The sequence below is a fragment of the Bos javanicus genome, chromosome 14 (assembly GCF_032452875.1).
Source record: "Bos javanicus breed banteng chromosome 14, ARS-OSU_banteng_1.0, whole genome shotgun sequence".
Lineage (NCBI taxonomy): Eukaryota > Metazoa > Chordata > Mammalia > Artiodactyla > Bovidae > Bos > Bos javanicus.
In genome coordinates, this window is record NC_083881.1 from 15716237 (window position 1) to 15734611 (window position 18375).

At 39.6% G+C, this 18375-nt stretch overlaps 2 protein-coding genes across 5 annotated transcripts in view; both read left to right on the forward strand.

Annotated features, from left to right (window-relative positions):
* The window catches only part of TATDN1 (TatD DNase domain containing 1), a 31420-nt gene that overhangs the window by 2679 nt on the left and 10366 nt on the right, over positions 1-18375 (forward strand). Inside the window, exons 2-8 of one of the 4 annotated variants that reach the window (XM_061438654.1) lie at positions 2798-2863; positions 4640-4689; positions 6071-6134; positions 7218-7361; positions 7465-7507; positions 16075-16160; positions 16241-16281. In XM_061438654.1, coding sequence (XP_061294638.1) covers positions 2798-2863; positions 4640-4689; positions 6071-6134; positions 7218-7361; positions 7465-7507; positions 16075-16160; positions 16241-16281 — 494 coding nt within the window. Of the gene's footprint in view, positions 1-2797; positions 2864-3504; positions 3525-4637; positions 4690-6070; positions 6211-7217; positions 7362-7464; positions 7508-16074; positions 16161-16240; positions 16282-18375 lie in introns of those variants that run through there. The other 3 variants (XM_061438652.1, XM_061438653.1, XM_061438651.1) reach the window with 3 other exon arrangements.
* LOC133260373 (mitochondrial import inner membrane translocase subunit Tim8 A-like) lies at positions 2870-4689 on the forward strand. The gene is made up of 2 exons (XM_061438658.1): positions 2870-3524; positions 4640-4689. The coding sequence occupies exon 1, from the start codon at positions 3106-3108 to the stop codon at positions 3493-3495; it is 390 nt and encodes a 129-aa protein (XP_061294642.1). The 5' UTR covers positions 2870-3105; the 3' UTR covers positions 3496-3524; positions 4640-4689.

Below are 18375 nucleotides of genomic sequence, written 5' to 3' on the forward strand. Positions count from 1 at the left end.
GTTAGACCCATGGACAGTTGTTCCATGAACAAGCTTTACATGTAGCAGTTGCATGAAAAATTACACCAGTGGAGGAAGTTCCCTGGTGGTCTAGTGGGTGGAATTCAGTGCTTTCACTGCCATGGCTGAGGTTCAGTCCCTGGTTGGGCAACTGAGATCCCATAAGCCAAACGGCATGGCCAACTTTTTTTTTTTTTTTAATAATAGAAAAATTAAACCAGTGTTATAAAAGCAACCTTAGATTTTTATTTAGGACAGCTAACTATCCCCAGGTTGTAATCCTACATTACCCCCTTTTCAAATTGCATAACCAATGGCTGCCTGTGTTTCTAATCTGGGGAAGGAGGGCAGGAAGCAGAAGTATTTGTGTTTTATGGGAAATATTGCTCCCTCCTAGGAGACACTTCAACATTGTGTCTTAGGTTATACTTGAGACTAATTTCTGTGACATTGTCTGCATATCATACCACAAGTGACCGTCTTCTCAATCTGAATAGCAATAAGAATCTATGCTTAATCATTGCAAAGTGGTAAAATTTGGAATGGAGTGGAAGCTCCCTTTTCAATGATGGTGAGTTTCTGCTCTAAAAAGTAAAGTCACTCAGTCTGATTCTTTGCAATCCCATGGACTGTAGCCTACCAGGCTCCTCTGTACATGGAATTCTCCACGCCAGAATACTGGAGTGGGTAGCCATTCCTTTCTCCAAGGGATCTTCCCAACCCAGGGATTGAATCCAGGTCTTACACATTGCAGGTGGATTCTTTACCAGCTGAGCCACCAGGGAAGCCCTCCTGCTCTAAAACTCACCCACCAAAGGTCACTTAAGGACCCAGAGTGAAGGATATACCTCCGGGTGATAGGGGTGGCGGCAGTGGTATGTAAATCTTGATGCATTTACAGAACTTCTCTGGATGTCTTGTGTTTAACTTTGAAATAATATAGTGCCCTTCTAAAATTAAAGGCTATGTTATCCCCAAGATTTTCCAAAGTAAAATGGATACTCCAGGAAATCTCAGGGTGTTACATACTCTGGAATACCCCTCGTTTGAAAAGCAGAGGTTTAGAAGATGCCCATCTAGTAGCCTCTGTGCTCACTCCCATCAGATGAACCAGTGAGAGAGCAGCTGGCAGTAATTAATAACAATTACCTCAACCTCAGGTTGATCCTGTGGGGTCAACCAGCTCTATCTCTTAGGAACTGTCAGGAGCGCTCCCCTCAGTGTGACGACTAGAAATGAATACAGACATTGCTGGATGTTGGGGGCAGGGGTTGGCAGGGAGGGGAGAGGTTAAAAGAAGAGAGGGACTGTAAAATCACTCTCCACTGTGAACCTCTACAGCACAGTGAATCTCTTCCAGACTTCTACACACCCCTGTATGCAGGATGCCCTTTCTGTCTGTCAGCGTTTAAGCTTTAGCTTTCTACAAGATCTCGATCTTCTGTGGAGCCTTTTCATCATTCTTGCCAAAACTATGCTCCTTCTTGGCACTCTGAAGCACAAAGCTGTAAAGTGATTATTTATAGGCTTAAACGTATATAAAGCTCCTACTATATACCAACCATTATGCTAGGTTCTAGGGATAGAGCATTGAAGAAGATAAACACGTCTTGCCTCATGTTGCTTACAGTCCAGCTTATTTTTTTTTTAATTGAAGGATAATTGTATTACATAATTTTGTTTTCTGTCAAACCACTTTATTTTATATCACAAATGTTATTTGCAGTTCCTATATAGACTGTAAATTCCTAGAAGGCTGGGACCAAGTGACAGGTCTTGTTCATTTCTGTACCCCCTAACTCTTTACATAATATTTGGCATAGTATTGGTATTCATAACTATTTGGTGAATAAAGACAATAATTTATTGCCCTCTCTGCATCTCCACTTGTATAACCCTAATTCAGGTTCTCTTCATTGCAAGTAGGAACTCTTGACTGTTTCCAGATGAACTATCCTGACTCCATTTGCCCCATTCAGATCCCACCTTCTACAAAGACACCAGAACGAGAGGTCCAGAATTCCAGTCTTGGAAGCCATCAGCGCTTCTTGGTGCATCTGGTGTTTTAAAGACAAGTATCTGTAACATGGTTGAGTCTGCCCTTTTCTGGTCACTCCCATCTCTTCACTATCACTGTGCTATTTCAGACCCCAGATGCTTTGTTTCTGCTGCTTCCTCTTATCTGGAGTTTCCTGTCTTCTGCTGGGTAACTCCCCAACTCATCCTTGAAGATTCAGTTCAAGAAGTGCTTCTTTCTGGAAGCTTCTTCTGGACTAACTAGCAGACTAAGTTGGGTGGTCCTCTTGTGTGTCCCACAGTGCTAGTATCTTCTTGTGATTTCTTTATTTAAAAAAAATCAGCTTGTTTATTTCAATATTTAAGATCCTGTGTCAGATCGTAGTTGTGGCACCCTGAATCTCTGGACTCTCTAGTTGTGGCTGGTGGGCTTAGTTGCTTCATGGCATGTGGGATCTTAGTTCCCCAACCAGGGATCGAACTTGCATCTCTTGCATTGCAAGGCAGATTCTTGACTACTGGACCACCAGGGAAGTCCCCTAATTGTAATGTCTTAATTGGCTATTAAGGGGTGTGCCTTCCCAGTTCTGCAGTGAGTTTCTTGAGAGCAGGACTACTGGCTTTCATCTTGGTATCCCAAGTGTCTAGCACAGTGACTGACAAGCAATAGGCACTTAGATTTTGTGTGAATGAAAAAGTTAGTAACTGGACCTTTTATTTAAAGTAAAAATTTCAAATAGAGGCCCTGCATGATTATATGTTTTGTTTTTGCTTTCCACAGATATTGGTATCAACTTGACAGATCCTATGTTCAGAGGAATTTATAGGGGGGTTCAAAAGCATCAAGGTAAACTTTTCTTTTGTTAAGCTATTTATGAAGACATATTCTGACTCAAGAGCATAAAAAGCTTAACCCACCCTTAAAATTGAAATATTAAAGGATTTATTGTGCGTCTTGGATAAAACTAAACGAAGTGAAACCCATATCAGCTATATTGGTAAACCACGATCATGAACATGTGTAAACTAGCTATTGTCACAAAATGTTATAAAGTATAAAACTTTGAACATAGAAATTGAGATAACCATATGCATAAAAGGCAAGCCATAGTGCTTCCGGTTCCGCCGCGGAGGCACGTGAGTTGGCGCGGCGTCTGTCTCCGGCCGCGGGGCGGCGCTGGGATGGATCCCTCGTCGTCGTCCTCCTCCGCGTTGGGTATGGGCGCAGTCGACCCGCAGCTGCGGCATTTCATCGAGGTAGAGACCCAGAAGCAGCGCTTCCAGCAGCTGGTGCACCAGATGACGGAACTTTGCTGGGAGAAGTGCGTGGACAAGCCTGGACCAAGGTTGGACAGCCGGGCTGAGGCCTGTCTCGTGAACTGCGTTGAGCGCTTCATTGATACAAGCCGGTTCATCGTGAAACGACTGGAGCAGACGCAGAAATCCAGGGCAGGCTTCTCAGAAAGCCTTTCTGACTGACCTCAGCATTACCTCTTTGGAAAAGAAAGGTAGTTCGAGAAATGAAGAGCAGTTGATGGGGTGGTTGAAGAAGGCTGTAGGGGAATTGGCTCCCACCTCCGTCACTCTTGGGACATCCTGTCCTCTCAGAATGGACAAAGACCAGTATTTGGTGTGGGCGGGGATTTGAGGGTTAGATGTGTTTGGGGTTGTGTTTTTTTTAATGCTAATCTTGTGAAAACAGCTGATAGATGAATGGAAAACTAGATGAATATTACTGTATGTGGGACGAAGCTTTTCTCGTAGTCCCATTAACTGCTTCCTATAATTTTAATAGTGGAATTGCTTTATAATTTGACAGTGGGACCACATAGGTAATAATCTGTTAATTTGCTTTTTGTGTGGGTTCATTTCAGATTTCTGGGGATACCAGTGTACATCTTTGTGTCTGAGGGCAGCAGTCTGGGAAGAGTAATTTGGTACTTAACTGTAGGCCTCCTTATCTAGTGTTTGACTATGTGTGATGGCAGAAATGTATGGTATGTTCATACAGTACATTCCAACTTGCTGGATTATCTCCCTCCCTTATACTGTGATTCACTTAAATATCTATATAAAGTATGGTCTCAAGCTAGGACAGGTTGCCTGAGAGTCTAGACGCCTTTAGTTAAAGGAAGCTAGCCAGTGAACATAATTTTCATACTAAACTGCCCCAAGGAAGAAGTTAACTTACCCTGAATATCAGGGTCCAAAAAAGTTTATAAAGATGTGCCTAAATGAGAAAATTAAGATTTGGGCCAGTTAGAAACTAACAGCAGTATCAGGTAGAGGTGCAGGCCTATTGTAAATCAGTATAGTTTCCATTTACTATTATTGAAATAAAAGCTTCTAAATAAAAAAAAGCAAACCGTAAACCCAAACAGACTTTTCGCCCTTTTGATCAACAAAACAGAAGTACAGTTCACCTATTTTGCCTTATATGGGTTTCTTTTTTTTTTTCTTAAGGTATTGCTAGGTCTTATTATATGATAAGCACTTATCAAATAGTATTGATTTCACTTGGATTTAGTAACTGTGATTTCTATGTATTCAATATAGGATAATTAAATTATAGGTAAGTGAGTTTTTATTTACCAGATTTTAATGTGGGCTTCATCTCTTGCAGATGACTTACAGGACGTAATAGAGAGAGCTGTTCAGATTGGTGTTAAAAAGGTAACGTTTCATTTTTGTTATTATGATTTAAAAAAAAACACCTAAATATTGGTTAAAATACTGCAATGAGAAAGAGCCAATGCCACACTTAGCATTTTGTGATATGTATTGTTATATTAGCAAGTTAATGAAATAAAATGTCAAAATTTTATGTTCTCATCAGTTTAAGTGACACACACCTTGTGGGTGGTTCTTCCATGTGATCAGAAATTTAGTAAATGGCCAAGTCTTCTTGAAGAAGTTTTTTAAAATCCATCTGAATTACTAGGTTTCTTAAGGGGCAACTATTAGTAGATTTTATAACATAATTTAGCTTTGGGTAGAAGTAAGCAGGCTACAGTCCATGGGGTCGCTAGGAGCCAGACATGACAGAGCGACTTCACTTTCCCTTTTCACTTTCATGCATTGGAGAAGGAAATGGCAACCCACTCCAGTGTTCTTGCCTGGAGAATCCCGGGGACGGGGGAGCCTGGTGGGCTGCCATCTATGGGGTCGCATAGAGTCGGACACGACTGAAGCGACTTAGCAGCAGCAGCAAGCAGTCATCAAAAAGATATATCTCTAATCACTGTGTTTAGCTTTTATACTATGTACATTTCAAGCAACTGTGAGAACACTTTAATTTTTGTGGTAATAATTTGATAATCAGGAGAATTCCTACTACTTTTACAGAGTTCTAAGCAAATGAATTTTAGCTCAGTGTCAAATTGTTTGAATAGATATTTCTCTTTAACTGGCATTTTTTAAAGTAGCAAGCTAGCCCACACATGAGCACAGGGAATAAGATTTGAGTTCCATAAGGCTTCCTGGTAGCTCAGTGGTAAAGAATCCACCTGCCAGTGCAGAAGACAAAAGTTCGATCCCTGATCTGGGAAATCCCACATGCCGTGAAGCAGCTAAACCACTGGATGAGCATGTGCTTTAGAGCTGGGAGCCGCAACTACTGAGCCCACACACCCTAGATAGAGCCCAGGCTCTGCAACAAGACACTCCCCCACAATGAGAAACTCCGCCACCAAAACCAGAGCACAGCCCCCGCTCACCACAACTAGAAAAAAGCCCGCACAGCTATGAAGACCAACCCAGCCAAAAATAAAAATAATGAGTAAATAAACTATATATATATATACATATATATACACACACAGAGACATATATATATGAAGATTTAAGTTCCATAGTGTGATATCAGGGCACTTAGTAGCTACTGCTTGTAAGTTAAATAAACCTCAGTTTTAAAAAGTGACCAGTTGAGTTCTGCAGGTTGGTGTGTGACAGTCGAAGAGAGAGAAGCGTTTTGGGAAAAAAAGCAGGAAAGCATGTTTGGGAAGCTTGTTGACACTCTGTTAAAGTGGACTTATTTTATTCCTTTCTGTTTCAGTTTATGATTACAGGTGGAAATCTACAAGACAGTAAAGATGCACTGCATTTGGCACAAACAAATGGTATCCTCATATTACTTTTACCTCCCACAATGTGAATTAAGTTATTTTGAAGAAGTCTTTCTGAGAACTGCCTCAGGTACAGATACAGCAGATCATGACTGTAGACACAGCAGGAAGATAGACTGATTAAGATGAAAAGATTCAAAGTGCCCATTGTCATATCAGATGAGCCCTCTTGTATTTAATAAGGATTATTTTAAGATTTCAGTTAATGAGAATTAAGTTCACTAGGCATAGAATTTAACCTCAGATATTCCCGATACAGAATTTTTGTGTGTATACTGTAATATGTTTAAGATATGAGTTGCTTTTTATTTGCTCTTTAACTTAAGCTACAAAAGATCATTTATTAAAATATTTATCATTCAGATCAGAGACACCGTGTAAGACCCCAGGAATGCAAGTAATAATTTAGTATATAACCCTTCATATGCTCACTTTATAGGCTAAATAAATACAGGCATATGAACATAAAGTTTTGGAGTTGATTCCTACAAGAACCCTAGTTATATAAAACACCCTCCTTTATCTGGTGTTTATTTACTTAACCTTTTTGTTGTTTGTTTTTGCTGGGGAGGGGCCAGGAGCATACTTCATGTGCTTGACACTAAAGAATTAGGCATTCCATGTTATTTTTCAAAATACTGATTTATTCATTAAAAGCTGTTATTTATTAAAATCTTTTGAAAATGCATACTTTAGGATTCACTGACACTTTAGTGATTAAAGTCCTAAAAACATCTTCCCAGAGGCTTTTGATGTGTATAAGAATATTACCTTCCATACATAATATTACTTCCATAGTACCTTCCTTACTTGTTATCCCCAAACAGATAGGCTTTTAAAAGTTCTCGGTTCTTCCACTCCTCTGCATGTTAAAGCAGTTTTCATATTCATGTCCAAAATTGGCATTAGTATTCCAAAAATTCTTATGATTAATCTAGTGCATTTCTGATAGTTTGACTAGTTTATGGGTATTGTTAAAAATGGACCAGTTGAAATTATGTGATATTCTTTTTTCATATTAAATATAAATACGGAAAAAATACTTTGAAAATAATCCTAAGCATTATTTTGTGCTAGATATGTTTTTCAGCACCGTTGGGTGTCATCCTACAAGATGTGATGAATTCGAAAAGAATGACCCTGATCATTACCTGATGGAGTTGCTGAATCTTGCTGAAAGCAACAAGGGGAAAGTTGTAGCCATAGGGGAATGTGGACTTGGTCAGTGTCAACTCATCCCGTTCGAGTGACTCAGTTTAGGAAAATAGCTGATTTGTTCTTTACAAGTCATGAGTAATTCTTGATTCTTTTTTATCTTTTAAAGATTTTGACCGACTACAGTTTTGTTCCAAAGATACTCAGCTCAAGTAAGGAAATTTATTGTCTTTAGAAATTTTTGTAAAATCTTAAGGGTGGTTTTTAAACAGTTTTTATCAGTTCAGAATGTAGTTAGGTTAAGCTTCAGAGTTTTTTTTTTCCCCTTTTGTATATAAGAAGTTAAGCGAAACAGATTCCATGCACGCTTGTATGGAATTTGTGAGGGGTGGAAGAATGCAGTTCCCTATTGGTTTAACCATCTAATTTATTAGAAACAGGGATGATTTTTAGATGCTAGACTTTTGATTTTTGTTTGTTTGATAATAAGTGCATTCATACATGAACAATTCCAGTGAAATAAATTCAGTTGTGGGGCATATGACTTAAAAGATATTTTTAAAAAAGAGTATAGGGTCAATTACCAAAGCTACAAAAGCATATTTCACTCTTGTTGGGCTTTGGATATTGTGATTGGAAGTTGCGAATCCTTTTGTAGGAGCCATGTTGAGAGTGGTGTCTTCTGAGAAAACGCCAAGCTCACAAGCTTCAGAGACCTCCTATAATAGCCTCGCCTATAGCTGTTAGTTGGAGTTCCTGTCGCCAGACTGTTGGGTTGTGTTGAAGGCTGAAAAGAAAAATTGTGTCATGGGCTTAATTTAGGACCTAAGCATTTTGTTGAGTTTCAGGTACAGTGTATTATCAGATGGTAAAACAGAATGAGCTTCTGGAGGAGGCTAATTTAGGTATTCATCTATTCAGTGAATATTTATGGAGTGGTATGTGCCAGAACCTGCTGGGAACTCATAGCATACAGAACTATAAATAAGGTGTAATATCTGCTCCTCAAGCATTTAAGAATAAACAGCCCTTCATCCTGCTTAGGTTCTCAAACAAGACAGAGGAGTCTGGATCAGATTCTCTCTTCAGATACTGTCTAGCTTGCTCATAATATTTAATAGCCATTTTTGTCATATGATCTTGGATTAAGCCAGTGCTTGGTGGCCTGAAGGGGCTTTGTAAATTATGCCTGCCGGAAGTGTGCTTCCTCTTGCGCTCCCCTGCCTGCACACGACAGCCCCAGTGTGTCTGGCCCACGTGAAGTGCCTGCAGTGAGGAGCAGACTGACAGCGAGTCTGTCGTACCCTGGACTCCAGGGTCCAGAATTCCTGAAGGACCATAACCACCTGACACGATGGGGTGATGTTCTATGGACCTTTCCTTTCAGGCTCCATGGTAATAGAGCCTTTCAGAGCTGTTTAGTTGGTAGCTTGTTATTTGCTGTGTTTTTTCAGGGACACTGACTGATTACTGGTAGGATTACTAAATCTCTGTACCTCTTCTGAATACCATGTAGGTCAGTTCACTTAACCTTAGAAGTTCACACATTCACACTTAAATAGAGGAGCAGTTGTCTGTAATAGTTTCTTAGGTTAAGCCTGCAGGTCATAATACCTCCACTTTCATGGCTGTTTTTGGTCGAGATGAGCCTCAGGAAGTGAACAGATCATGTGGTGTGATCATCAAGGGCAGTGGCAGAGTCCCCCAAGATTTCTTGCCCTTGACTTTATCCAGATGACATAAACTGATTCTGATATGCAGCCGAAATGCTTTAAACCTGATTTTTGCATGTGTTACATGAAAACACTGATAGTATCAGCTCTGTGGATACTTCACCATCATCTTGAGATTGGAACTTAAAAACAGTATATGTATAGCAGTGCATAGTTCATGGGCGCCTGTGGTGGGTCAGTGGTAAAGAACCCGCCCGCCAGTGCAGGAGACTCAGGTTCGAGAGCTGCCCTGTGTTGGGAAGATCCCCTGCAGAAGGAAATGGCAACCCTCTCCGGTATTCTTGTCTGGGAAATCCCACTGACAGAGGAGCCTGACAGGCTACAGTCCATGAGGTCAGAAAGAGTCAGACAGGACTTAGCAACTAAACAACAACGTATAGTTTATGCTTCAGCACACATGCCAATTGTCCAGGTGCTGTCCTGTAAGAGAGAGTTAAATTCCATTGGTTAAGTAAATGATTATCAAGTGTCTCCTCGGTCTGATACAAAGAAGAATAAATATGGCAAAAGCCATCACAATATTGTAAATTATCCTCCAATTAAAATAAATAAAATTTTAAAAAAAGAGTTGGTTCTTATGCCTCTACAGACAGTAGAGGACATAAATAATTAAATTGGTTGGAAAAGCTATCAGAAAGTATGTGAACAGCAGAGGGAAGGACTCACTTTCTGGGGCAGTCAGATGGCTTTGCTGAGGTGACAGGATGTGACCGAGGCCTCTTCCAGAGCAGGTGAAGCTAAGGACAAACTAAAGTACTGTAGAAGTTTTAAACAGACGGGCAGTTCAGTTTGAGATTTCATTTTCTTATAAAACATCAAATGACAGTTAAAAAAAAAACTCACCAGTAGTGATTGTATTTGGATTGTTGTCATAGATAGCTATGTTATCTGCCTTTGCTTCCTCCTTTCCCATAAGGTGTACCGACGGCATCACCCCTATTCTCTGCCACATAGCACTCTGTCCTTGTTTCAGCATTTCTCACACTGTAATAAGTGGGTTTGTGTTAACCCCTTCCACTCCCACAACGCATTAGCGTCTGAGTTCTTCAAAGGCACAGACCAAGTCTTCCTCATGTTCTAGTTCCTATGCCACCTAGCACAGTACTCTGAGCATGATGTAAATGTGCACAGAATTTTTAATAATGAGGGAGGCATCTTTCTGATGCCTATAGAGCATCATGGATAAAAAGTTTATAATTCAGCTTTTACTGTTGAGTCTGTTGGAAGAATTTAGACTTTGGTCTGTGCTTACATACGCCAGTTGTCCATCTGACACAATTACTAGTGTGCAATTTGTCATTGTTTTGCTTTTTTAAGTAAAAATGTATAGTCAAGAAAATGATGTATGAGAAGAGACAAATAGAAAATAAATTAGTATAATGGATTAAGGAGGAGGCAAGACCAAAAAAAAAAAACCAAACAAACCTGCTACTATGCTAGACAAAATACCTGAAAAACAAAAAAAGGCAATAGATAACGTCGTATTAAAAATAAGACCTTTTGAGTCAGCAGATCTTTATGTTTGAATCATACCTGCCTTTTGGTGTTTTCCTTCGTAGATTTCAATTTCCTCGTCTTCAAAGCGGGGATACTGTGCCTACCTTTCTTAACACTGGGTGTGTAAAGTCCCTTGTGCTGTGCCCGACAGAGAGTCAGTACTGAATAAGTGTTAGAAATACTGCCATCCTAAAAGAAGACACTGGCTATAGTTTTTGTTTGGGGCTTTTGAAAAGCAAGTAGATAGGAAAAGGCCTGATTTGGATATGGAAAGATTAGCCTTTAAGCATACCCTGCATTTTCGGTTGCTTTGCCTGGTGCTGCACTCCTTTTTTGTTGCAGGTTAAGAGTTACGTTCATTTGAGTGGGAAGAATTTGCTTTGGGCATTTTTCTTGGGATTTTAGAATGTTGATACTGTGCAGTCATATTTAATCAGACATCAGACAGAATTTCAAAATAATCATTTGGGGCATTAAGGAACACAAGGGCTGATGGCATGGAGTGTCTCACTCTCCCATTTGGCTGAGGCAGGATTAACACTGGATTAAGGTGTCCTGCTGGAATGCTTAGGTTTTGGATTTACATCAAGCCAAATTACAGGCATTCCTCGGAGATATCAGGGGTTCAGTTCCAGACCATCACAACAGAGCAAGTCACGGGCATGTTTTAGTTTCCCAGTGCATATAAAAGTTAGGTTTACACTGTGTTGTAGTCTGTCCAGTACGTGATAGGATTATGTCTTAAAAAACAATATACAGACTTTAAAAATGCTTCATTGCTGAAAAATGAAGCTAAGCATTTCACTGCTAACCATCATCTGAGACTTCAGCCAGTCTTTTTGCTGGCTTTTTGCTGGTAGAGGTCTTGCCTCAGCGTTGATGGTTGTTGACTGACCAGGGTGGTGGCTGCAGCAATTTCTTAAAATAAGACGATGACGTTTGCTGCGTTGATTGACTCTTCTGTCACGAACTGTTTCTCTGTAGCATGCAGTGTCGTGTGGGAGCATTTTACCCACAGTAGAACCTCTTTCAAAATAGGAGTCAGGCCTCTGAAACCCTGCCACCACTTTATCAAACTCAGTTTATGTCATGTCATTTCAGCAGTCTTCACGGCATCTTCACCGGGAATAGATTTCATCTCAAGAAACAACTTTCTTTGCTCATCCATACGAAGCAATTTCTCATCCATTAAAGTTTTATCATAAGATGATGCAGTTCAGTCACATCTTTAGGCCCTGCTTCTAATTCTGGTTCTCTTGCTATTTTCATCACATCTGTAATTACTTCCTCCACTCAAGTTTTAAACCCCTCAGGGTCATCTATGAGGGTTGAAATCAACTTTTTCAAAACTCCTGTTAATGTTGAGATTTTGACCTTTTCCCACAAATCATGAGTGTTCTTAATGGCATCTAGAATGGTGAATCCTTTCTAGGTTTTCAGTTTATTTTGGCCAGATCCATCAGAGGAATTATTATCTATGGCAGCTATAACTTTACAAAATGTTTTTCTTAAATAATAAGACTAGAAAGTAAAAATTACTCCTTGATCCATGGGCTGCAGAATGGATATTGTGTTAGCAGGCATGAAAACAACATGAATCTCATTGTACATCCCCATCAGTGCTCTGGGGTGAGCGGGTGCATTGTCAGTGAACTGTAGTATTTTGAAAGGGATCTCTCTTTCTGAGCATTGTCTTCAGCAGTGCACTTAAAATATTCAGTAAACCATGTTGTAAACACATGCTCTCATCTAGGCTTTTGTTCGGAGAAGGCAATGGCACCCCACTCCAGTGTTCTTGCCTGGAAAATCCCATGGGCGGAGGAGCCTGGTAGGCTGCAGTCCATGGGGTTGCAAAGAGTCGGGCAGGACTGAGTGACTTCACTTTCACTTTCATGCATTGGAGAAGGAAATGGCAAGCCACTCCAGTATTCTTGCCTGGAGAATCCCAGGGACAGAGGAGCCTGCTGGGCTGCCATCTATGGGGTCGCAGAGTCGGACACGACTGAAGCGACTTAGCAGTAGCAGTAGCAACAGCAGGCTTTTGTTATTCCCTTTGTAGAGAATAGGCAGAGTAGATTTTTAGCATAGTTCTTTTTTTCTCCTTTCCCTTCCCACCCCTCACCCCCGCACTGTTTTGGCGACATCACGTGGCATGAGGAACTACCCTGACCAGAGATCAAACCCATGCACCCTGCAGTGGAATCAGAGAGTCTTAACCACTGGACCACCAGGGAAGTCCTAGCATAATTCTTAAGGGTCCTAGGATTTTCACGTTGGTAAATGAATATTGGCTTCAACTTAAAAGTCACTAGTTGCATTAGCCTCTGACAAGAGTGTGAGTGTATCCTTTGAAGCCAGGCATTGACTTCTCCTCTCTAGCTATGAAAGTCCTTGATGGTATCTTTTTTTCAACATAAAGCTGTTTCATCTGCATTGAAAATCTGTTGTTGAGTATAGTGACCTTCATTAATTATCTTCACTAGATCTCTGGATACCTTGCTGCAGCTTCTACATGAGCACTTGCTATTTCACCTTGCACTTTTTAAAAAAAATTTATTTTTAATTGGAGGATAATTCCTTCACAATATTGTGATGGTTTCTGCCATGCATCAACATGAATCAGCCATAGATATACCTATGTCCCCTCCCTCTTAAACCACCTTTAAACCAGACTTCGTGGTTGTCTTAAGAATTGCTGCAGCCACCCCAAACTTCATCTTGTACTTTTATGTTATAGAGATAACACAGAGGTTTTCTTAAACCTCACAAACCACCCTCTGCTGGCCTCAGACTTTCCTACTGCAGCTTCCTCACCTCTCTCAGCCTGCATAGAACTGAAGTTAATTAGGATCTTGCTCTGGATCAGGCGTTTAGCTTAAGGGAATGTTATGGCTGGTTTGATCTAATATCTAGACCACTAAAACTTTCTCCATGTCAGCAGTAAGGCTGTGTTGCTTTCTTATCATTTATGTATTCAGGGGAATAGCACTTTTGTTTCCTTTAGGAACTTTAACTTGGCGTTTACAACTTGGCTAACTGACTCAAGAGGCCTAGCTTTTGGTCTGTCTTGGCTTTAAAAGTGCCTCCCTTGCTAATCTTAAATATTTCTAGCTTTTGATTTAAAGTGTGAGACCCGAAATGCTTCCTTTTATTTGAACACTCAGAGGCCATTCGTTGTAGGATTATTAGTTGGCCTAATTTCAATGTTGTTGTGTCTCAGGGAATAGAGAGGCTCAAGGAGAGGAAGAGAGCCGAGGGGACACACACACTGTTGATCAGTTTTGCTGTCTGGTATGGGCAAGGTTTGTGGCACCCCAAAACTACAATTATAGTGAGATCAAAGATCACTGGTCACAGATCCAATCATGAAAATACGGTAATACAATACAGTACAAATATGATCATGAAAAAGCTTGAAATATTACAGGAATTATCAAAATGTGACACAGAGACACAAAGTGAGCAAATGCTATTGGAAAAATGGCACCAATAGACCTGTTTCATGTGGAGTTGCCACAAACCTTCAATTTGTAAAAAAAAAAAAAAAAAAAAAACAGTATCTGAGAAGCTCAATAAAACAAGATATGTCTGTAATAATTACTGGTACTCTGAAGTTGAACTTTTCAAGCTCTTGTCCTTAGCTTTTGTTGACCCTGAAATCAAAGAAGCAGTACTACAACCAGAAGCAAATTAAAACTTTGCTAAAAAGAGCAAATCTAACTGAAGTAAAGATTAATTCCCATTTCTGAATTTTTAAAAACCCTAAATAAAAGAAGCTGAGAAGTCTCTTAATAGGTGCCACTTCCTGCCCTTTAGCTTCTGTTATTCCATTACCAATGTGGGTTGTTTTTCCTTTAAAGCCAGTAGTCATAGGATGTTAAGTACCAATTATCCTCAATTTGTATTATTAGGAATTTTGTTTTACCTCTTAGTTTTCTTATATAATACCTAGTTATTAGCTTGAGCACATCAACCTTTCTTTCCTCAAAGTATATAAAATCCCTGTAAGCATATTGGGCATCTGTTATTTTCATAAATTGTGCTTTTGCCTCCTCTGTGATAGGAAGGCTTATTTCCAAGCTGAACATTAGATTCTGTAAATCTGTGTCTTGGTTGTGTGGCTGTGTGTAGCCAGAAGCCAGATACAGAGTGAAGTTTACATAATGACTAGAGAACACTTCACTGCTGACATTTGAATTACTTTAGAGGTTATGGAAGTAATGACTAGTAGTAATTACCAAGTGTTTGTTTATATTTCCTGCACTGTGAAGTTTCAGCACCATGATAATTAACTGAAAGTAATTTTACTTATTCTAGTCCAGCAGAATCTGAAACAAAAAACAAAAAAATGATGGATAATACATAGACCACCAACTTCAGGATGACTGTTTCTTTGAGAAGTACATTTCTATTTCTGATTTTAAAATTGAAGACTGTCAAGAGTTTTACAAAGGAGGTGCTCTAGTAAAATAGTTGTCTGGCATTTCTAGGAGATGGGATATAGGAAAACACAGCAAAGGAGATTTAAGTTAAATAGAAAAGTTGTTCTTCCAAACACCTTAATAAAAGCTAAACCCTTGTCTGCAACTCCTGGTTGAGCTTAAATTGCATGACCATTAATGAAATCGAGAGGGACCACCACTGAAATGAAAGGAGACATGAACTTCCACCCTGTCATGTCCTGTGATATTGTCATTATATGAAAGCCTCTTCTGTGTTGTGATCTTAGACAAGGTCATATACCCGCTCTGACATCAGCTCTTTCCTATTCTAGGGTTACTTTGAGGATTAGACGAGATAATGGTATGAGGTGCTTGAAAAACCTTTTTCTAAAGTCCTCTAAAATGTTCAGGACTGCCACTTTATCATGTAGTTTTCATTTTTCTGAAAGAGTATTGCAGTTTTTGTGCTCATTCGTTTAATAAATCCTCTGCGTTGTTTTTCAGGGACTCCTCCTTTTTGCTCAGTGGCAGTAACTTCTTGTATAACAGCACGTGAAAACCACTGAGTGTAACACCTGGCTGCTCCCTGGGATGAGTTGATTCCCACTGGAGGTGGCCAGTCAGCTTTGGGGACAAGGAGCTGGCCGTGTCTCTTCTGCCACCAGCACCTGCTTTGGGGGAAGGGATCCATGGGTATTAGGGGGGTGTCCACCTCATTTGTTGGGATTTAGTCAGAAAGCTAGTTAAAAGTAATTATTTGGGGGAAAACAGTCCCCATCACTGTAAACTTAAACCTTATATAGCTCTTTACTTCCAGCAATGAGATGGTAAAGAACTACCTAATTACCTGGCAGTTATAATGGAAAAACTAACAGACATTTCTGAAAATAATTTTGTAATCCCAGAAAATCAAGTATCACTTTAGGGAGTCTTTATAAAAGCCTTTGGCTAGGTCTGATGTATTTTAAATGCCTGAATTCACTATTTCTGTTCTATAATTTCTAGAGAATAAAAGTCCTTTAACTTAAAAATCATTTGGCAATTATCTTTCTCATGCTAAAATAAAATTCTTAATGAGGAAAAAAAATTTTTTTTTGCATCATGCAGGTATTTTGAAAAACAGTTTGAACTGTCAGAACAAACGAAATTACCCATGTTTCTTCATTGTCGGAACTCACATGCTGAATTTTTGGGTGAGCTAAAGCTAATATCATATAAGAATTTGCAGAAATCAAACTATTTGCTAAAAGGTATTTCTGTTTTAAATTCACAGACATAATGAGAAGAAATAGAGATCGGTGTGTAGGTGGAGTGGTAAGTATAGAAATTACTTTTAATGATGCACAAAAGCACCTTGGTTATTAAGGTTGGCCACTACAAAGTAATTTAAATGTCAGCAATAAAGTTACTAAGGTTCTGCTCTCTCTTAAATTGAGGGCATATAAATTTACTGTTGAATCTATGGACCAGATAAGGTATAAATATAAACCACAGTTTTTTAGTTGCATTTACTTTGTTCAGAGTACAAGAATGAGTACAGAATTCTGTTCACAAGAAAATCCCATGATTTAGTTCTACACTTTGTAATTGTCTGCATGATCTTTTTCTCTGCTTCTTCCCTCAGCCATTCCTCAGTGTTTTTCCATTTAAATTTTGAGCAAAAATATAAATTTAATATTTTAAAATATTTCAGCACTGTTTTCAGCTTTGCATTAATTTCTTGTAACTGTATTTGTTGTCACTCTGATTAGAGACATATTCTCATTTATGTAGTTTGCTTCTGTGAGCTGTGGTCATTCAGTTCCATAAATATTATCTAACACTTAGCTCAGATATCCATAGCATTTTTTTTTTTTTTTTTTTTGAATCATAGACTCCTTTGAAAATTGCCTCAGAAAAATGCTCATGTCTACAATTTTCACATGTAATTTTAGGGGAGACTCACTGATCTCTAGCAAAGCTGTTGCCCAGGTGTATGAAATCCCATAGTTATACTGTGCCAGAAAAGGAGGTGGAGCTGGCAAGGAGCGCATACTGTATGCCCACACTGCATTGCTTTGATAGTTTTGTGTATATTTTCTCAAGGTTTTAGCCTCTGCTTCCTAGTTCATACTACTAGTGATATCACGTTTCCTGCACTGCTCTGCTGTTTCCATCCTGCACACTTTGATCTGTCCTTTCAGTCAGTTCAGTCGCTCAGTCGTGTCCACCTCTTTGTGACCCCATGGACTGCAGCACGCCAGGCTTCCTTGTCCATCACCAACTCCCAGGGCTTGCTCAGATTCATGTCCATTGAGTTGGTGATGCCATCCAGCCATCTCATCCTCTGTTGTCCCCCTTCTCCTCCTGCCTTCAATCTTTCCCAGCATCAGGGTCTTTTCCAGTGAGTCAGTTCTTCGCATCAGGTGGCCAAAGTATTGGAGTTTCAGTTTCAACATCAGTCCTCCCAATGGATATTCAGGACTGATTTCCTTTAAAATTGACTGGTTTGATCTCCTTGCAGTCCAAGGGACTCTCAAGAGTCTTCTCCAACACCACAGTTCAGTGCTCAGTTTTCTTTATGATCCAACTTTCACATCCATACATGACTATTGAAAAAACGATAGCTTTGACTAGGTGGACCTTTGTCAACGAAGTAATTTCTCTGTTTTTGAATATGCTGTCCAGGTTTCTCATAGCTTTTCTTCCAAGGAGCAAGCGTCTTTTAATTTCATGGCTGCAGTCACCATCTGCAGTGATTTTGGAGCCTCAGAAAATAAAGTCTGTCATTTTTTCCATTGTTTCCCCATCTATTTGCCATGAAGTGATGGGACTGGATGCTGTCATCTTAGTTTTTTGAATGTTGAGTTTTAAACCAGCTTTTTCACTCTCTGCTTTCACTTTCACCAAGAGTCTCTTTAGTTCTTCACTTTCTGCCATAAGGGTGGTGTCATCTGCATGTCTGAGATTATTGATATTTCTCCCGGCAATCTTGATTCCAGTTGTGCTACATCCAGCCTGGCATTTTGTATGATGTACTCTGCATATATGTTAAATAAGAGGATGACAATATACAGCCTTGATGTACTCCTTTCCCAATTTGGAACAGTCTGTTGTTCTGTGTACAGTTTTAACTGTTGCTTCTTGACCTGCATACAGATTTCTCAGGAGGCAGGTAAGGTGGTCTGGTATTCCCATGTCTTTAAGAATTTTCCACAGTCTGTCGTGATCTACAAAGTCAAAGGCTTTGGCGTAGTGGATAAAGCAAATGTTTTCTGGAACTCTTGCTTTTTCTGTGATTCAGCAGATATTGGCAATTTGATCTCTGCTTCCCTTGCCTTTTCTCAATCCAGCTTGAACACCTGGAAATTCTTGGTTCATGTCCTGCTGAAGCCCAGCTTGGAGAATTTTGAGCATTACTTTGCTAGT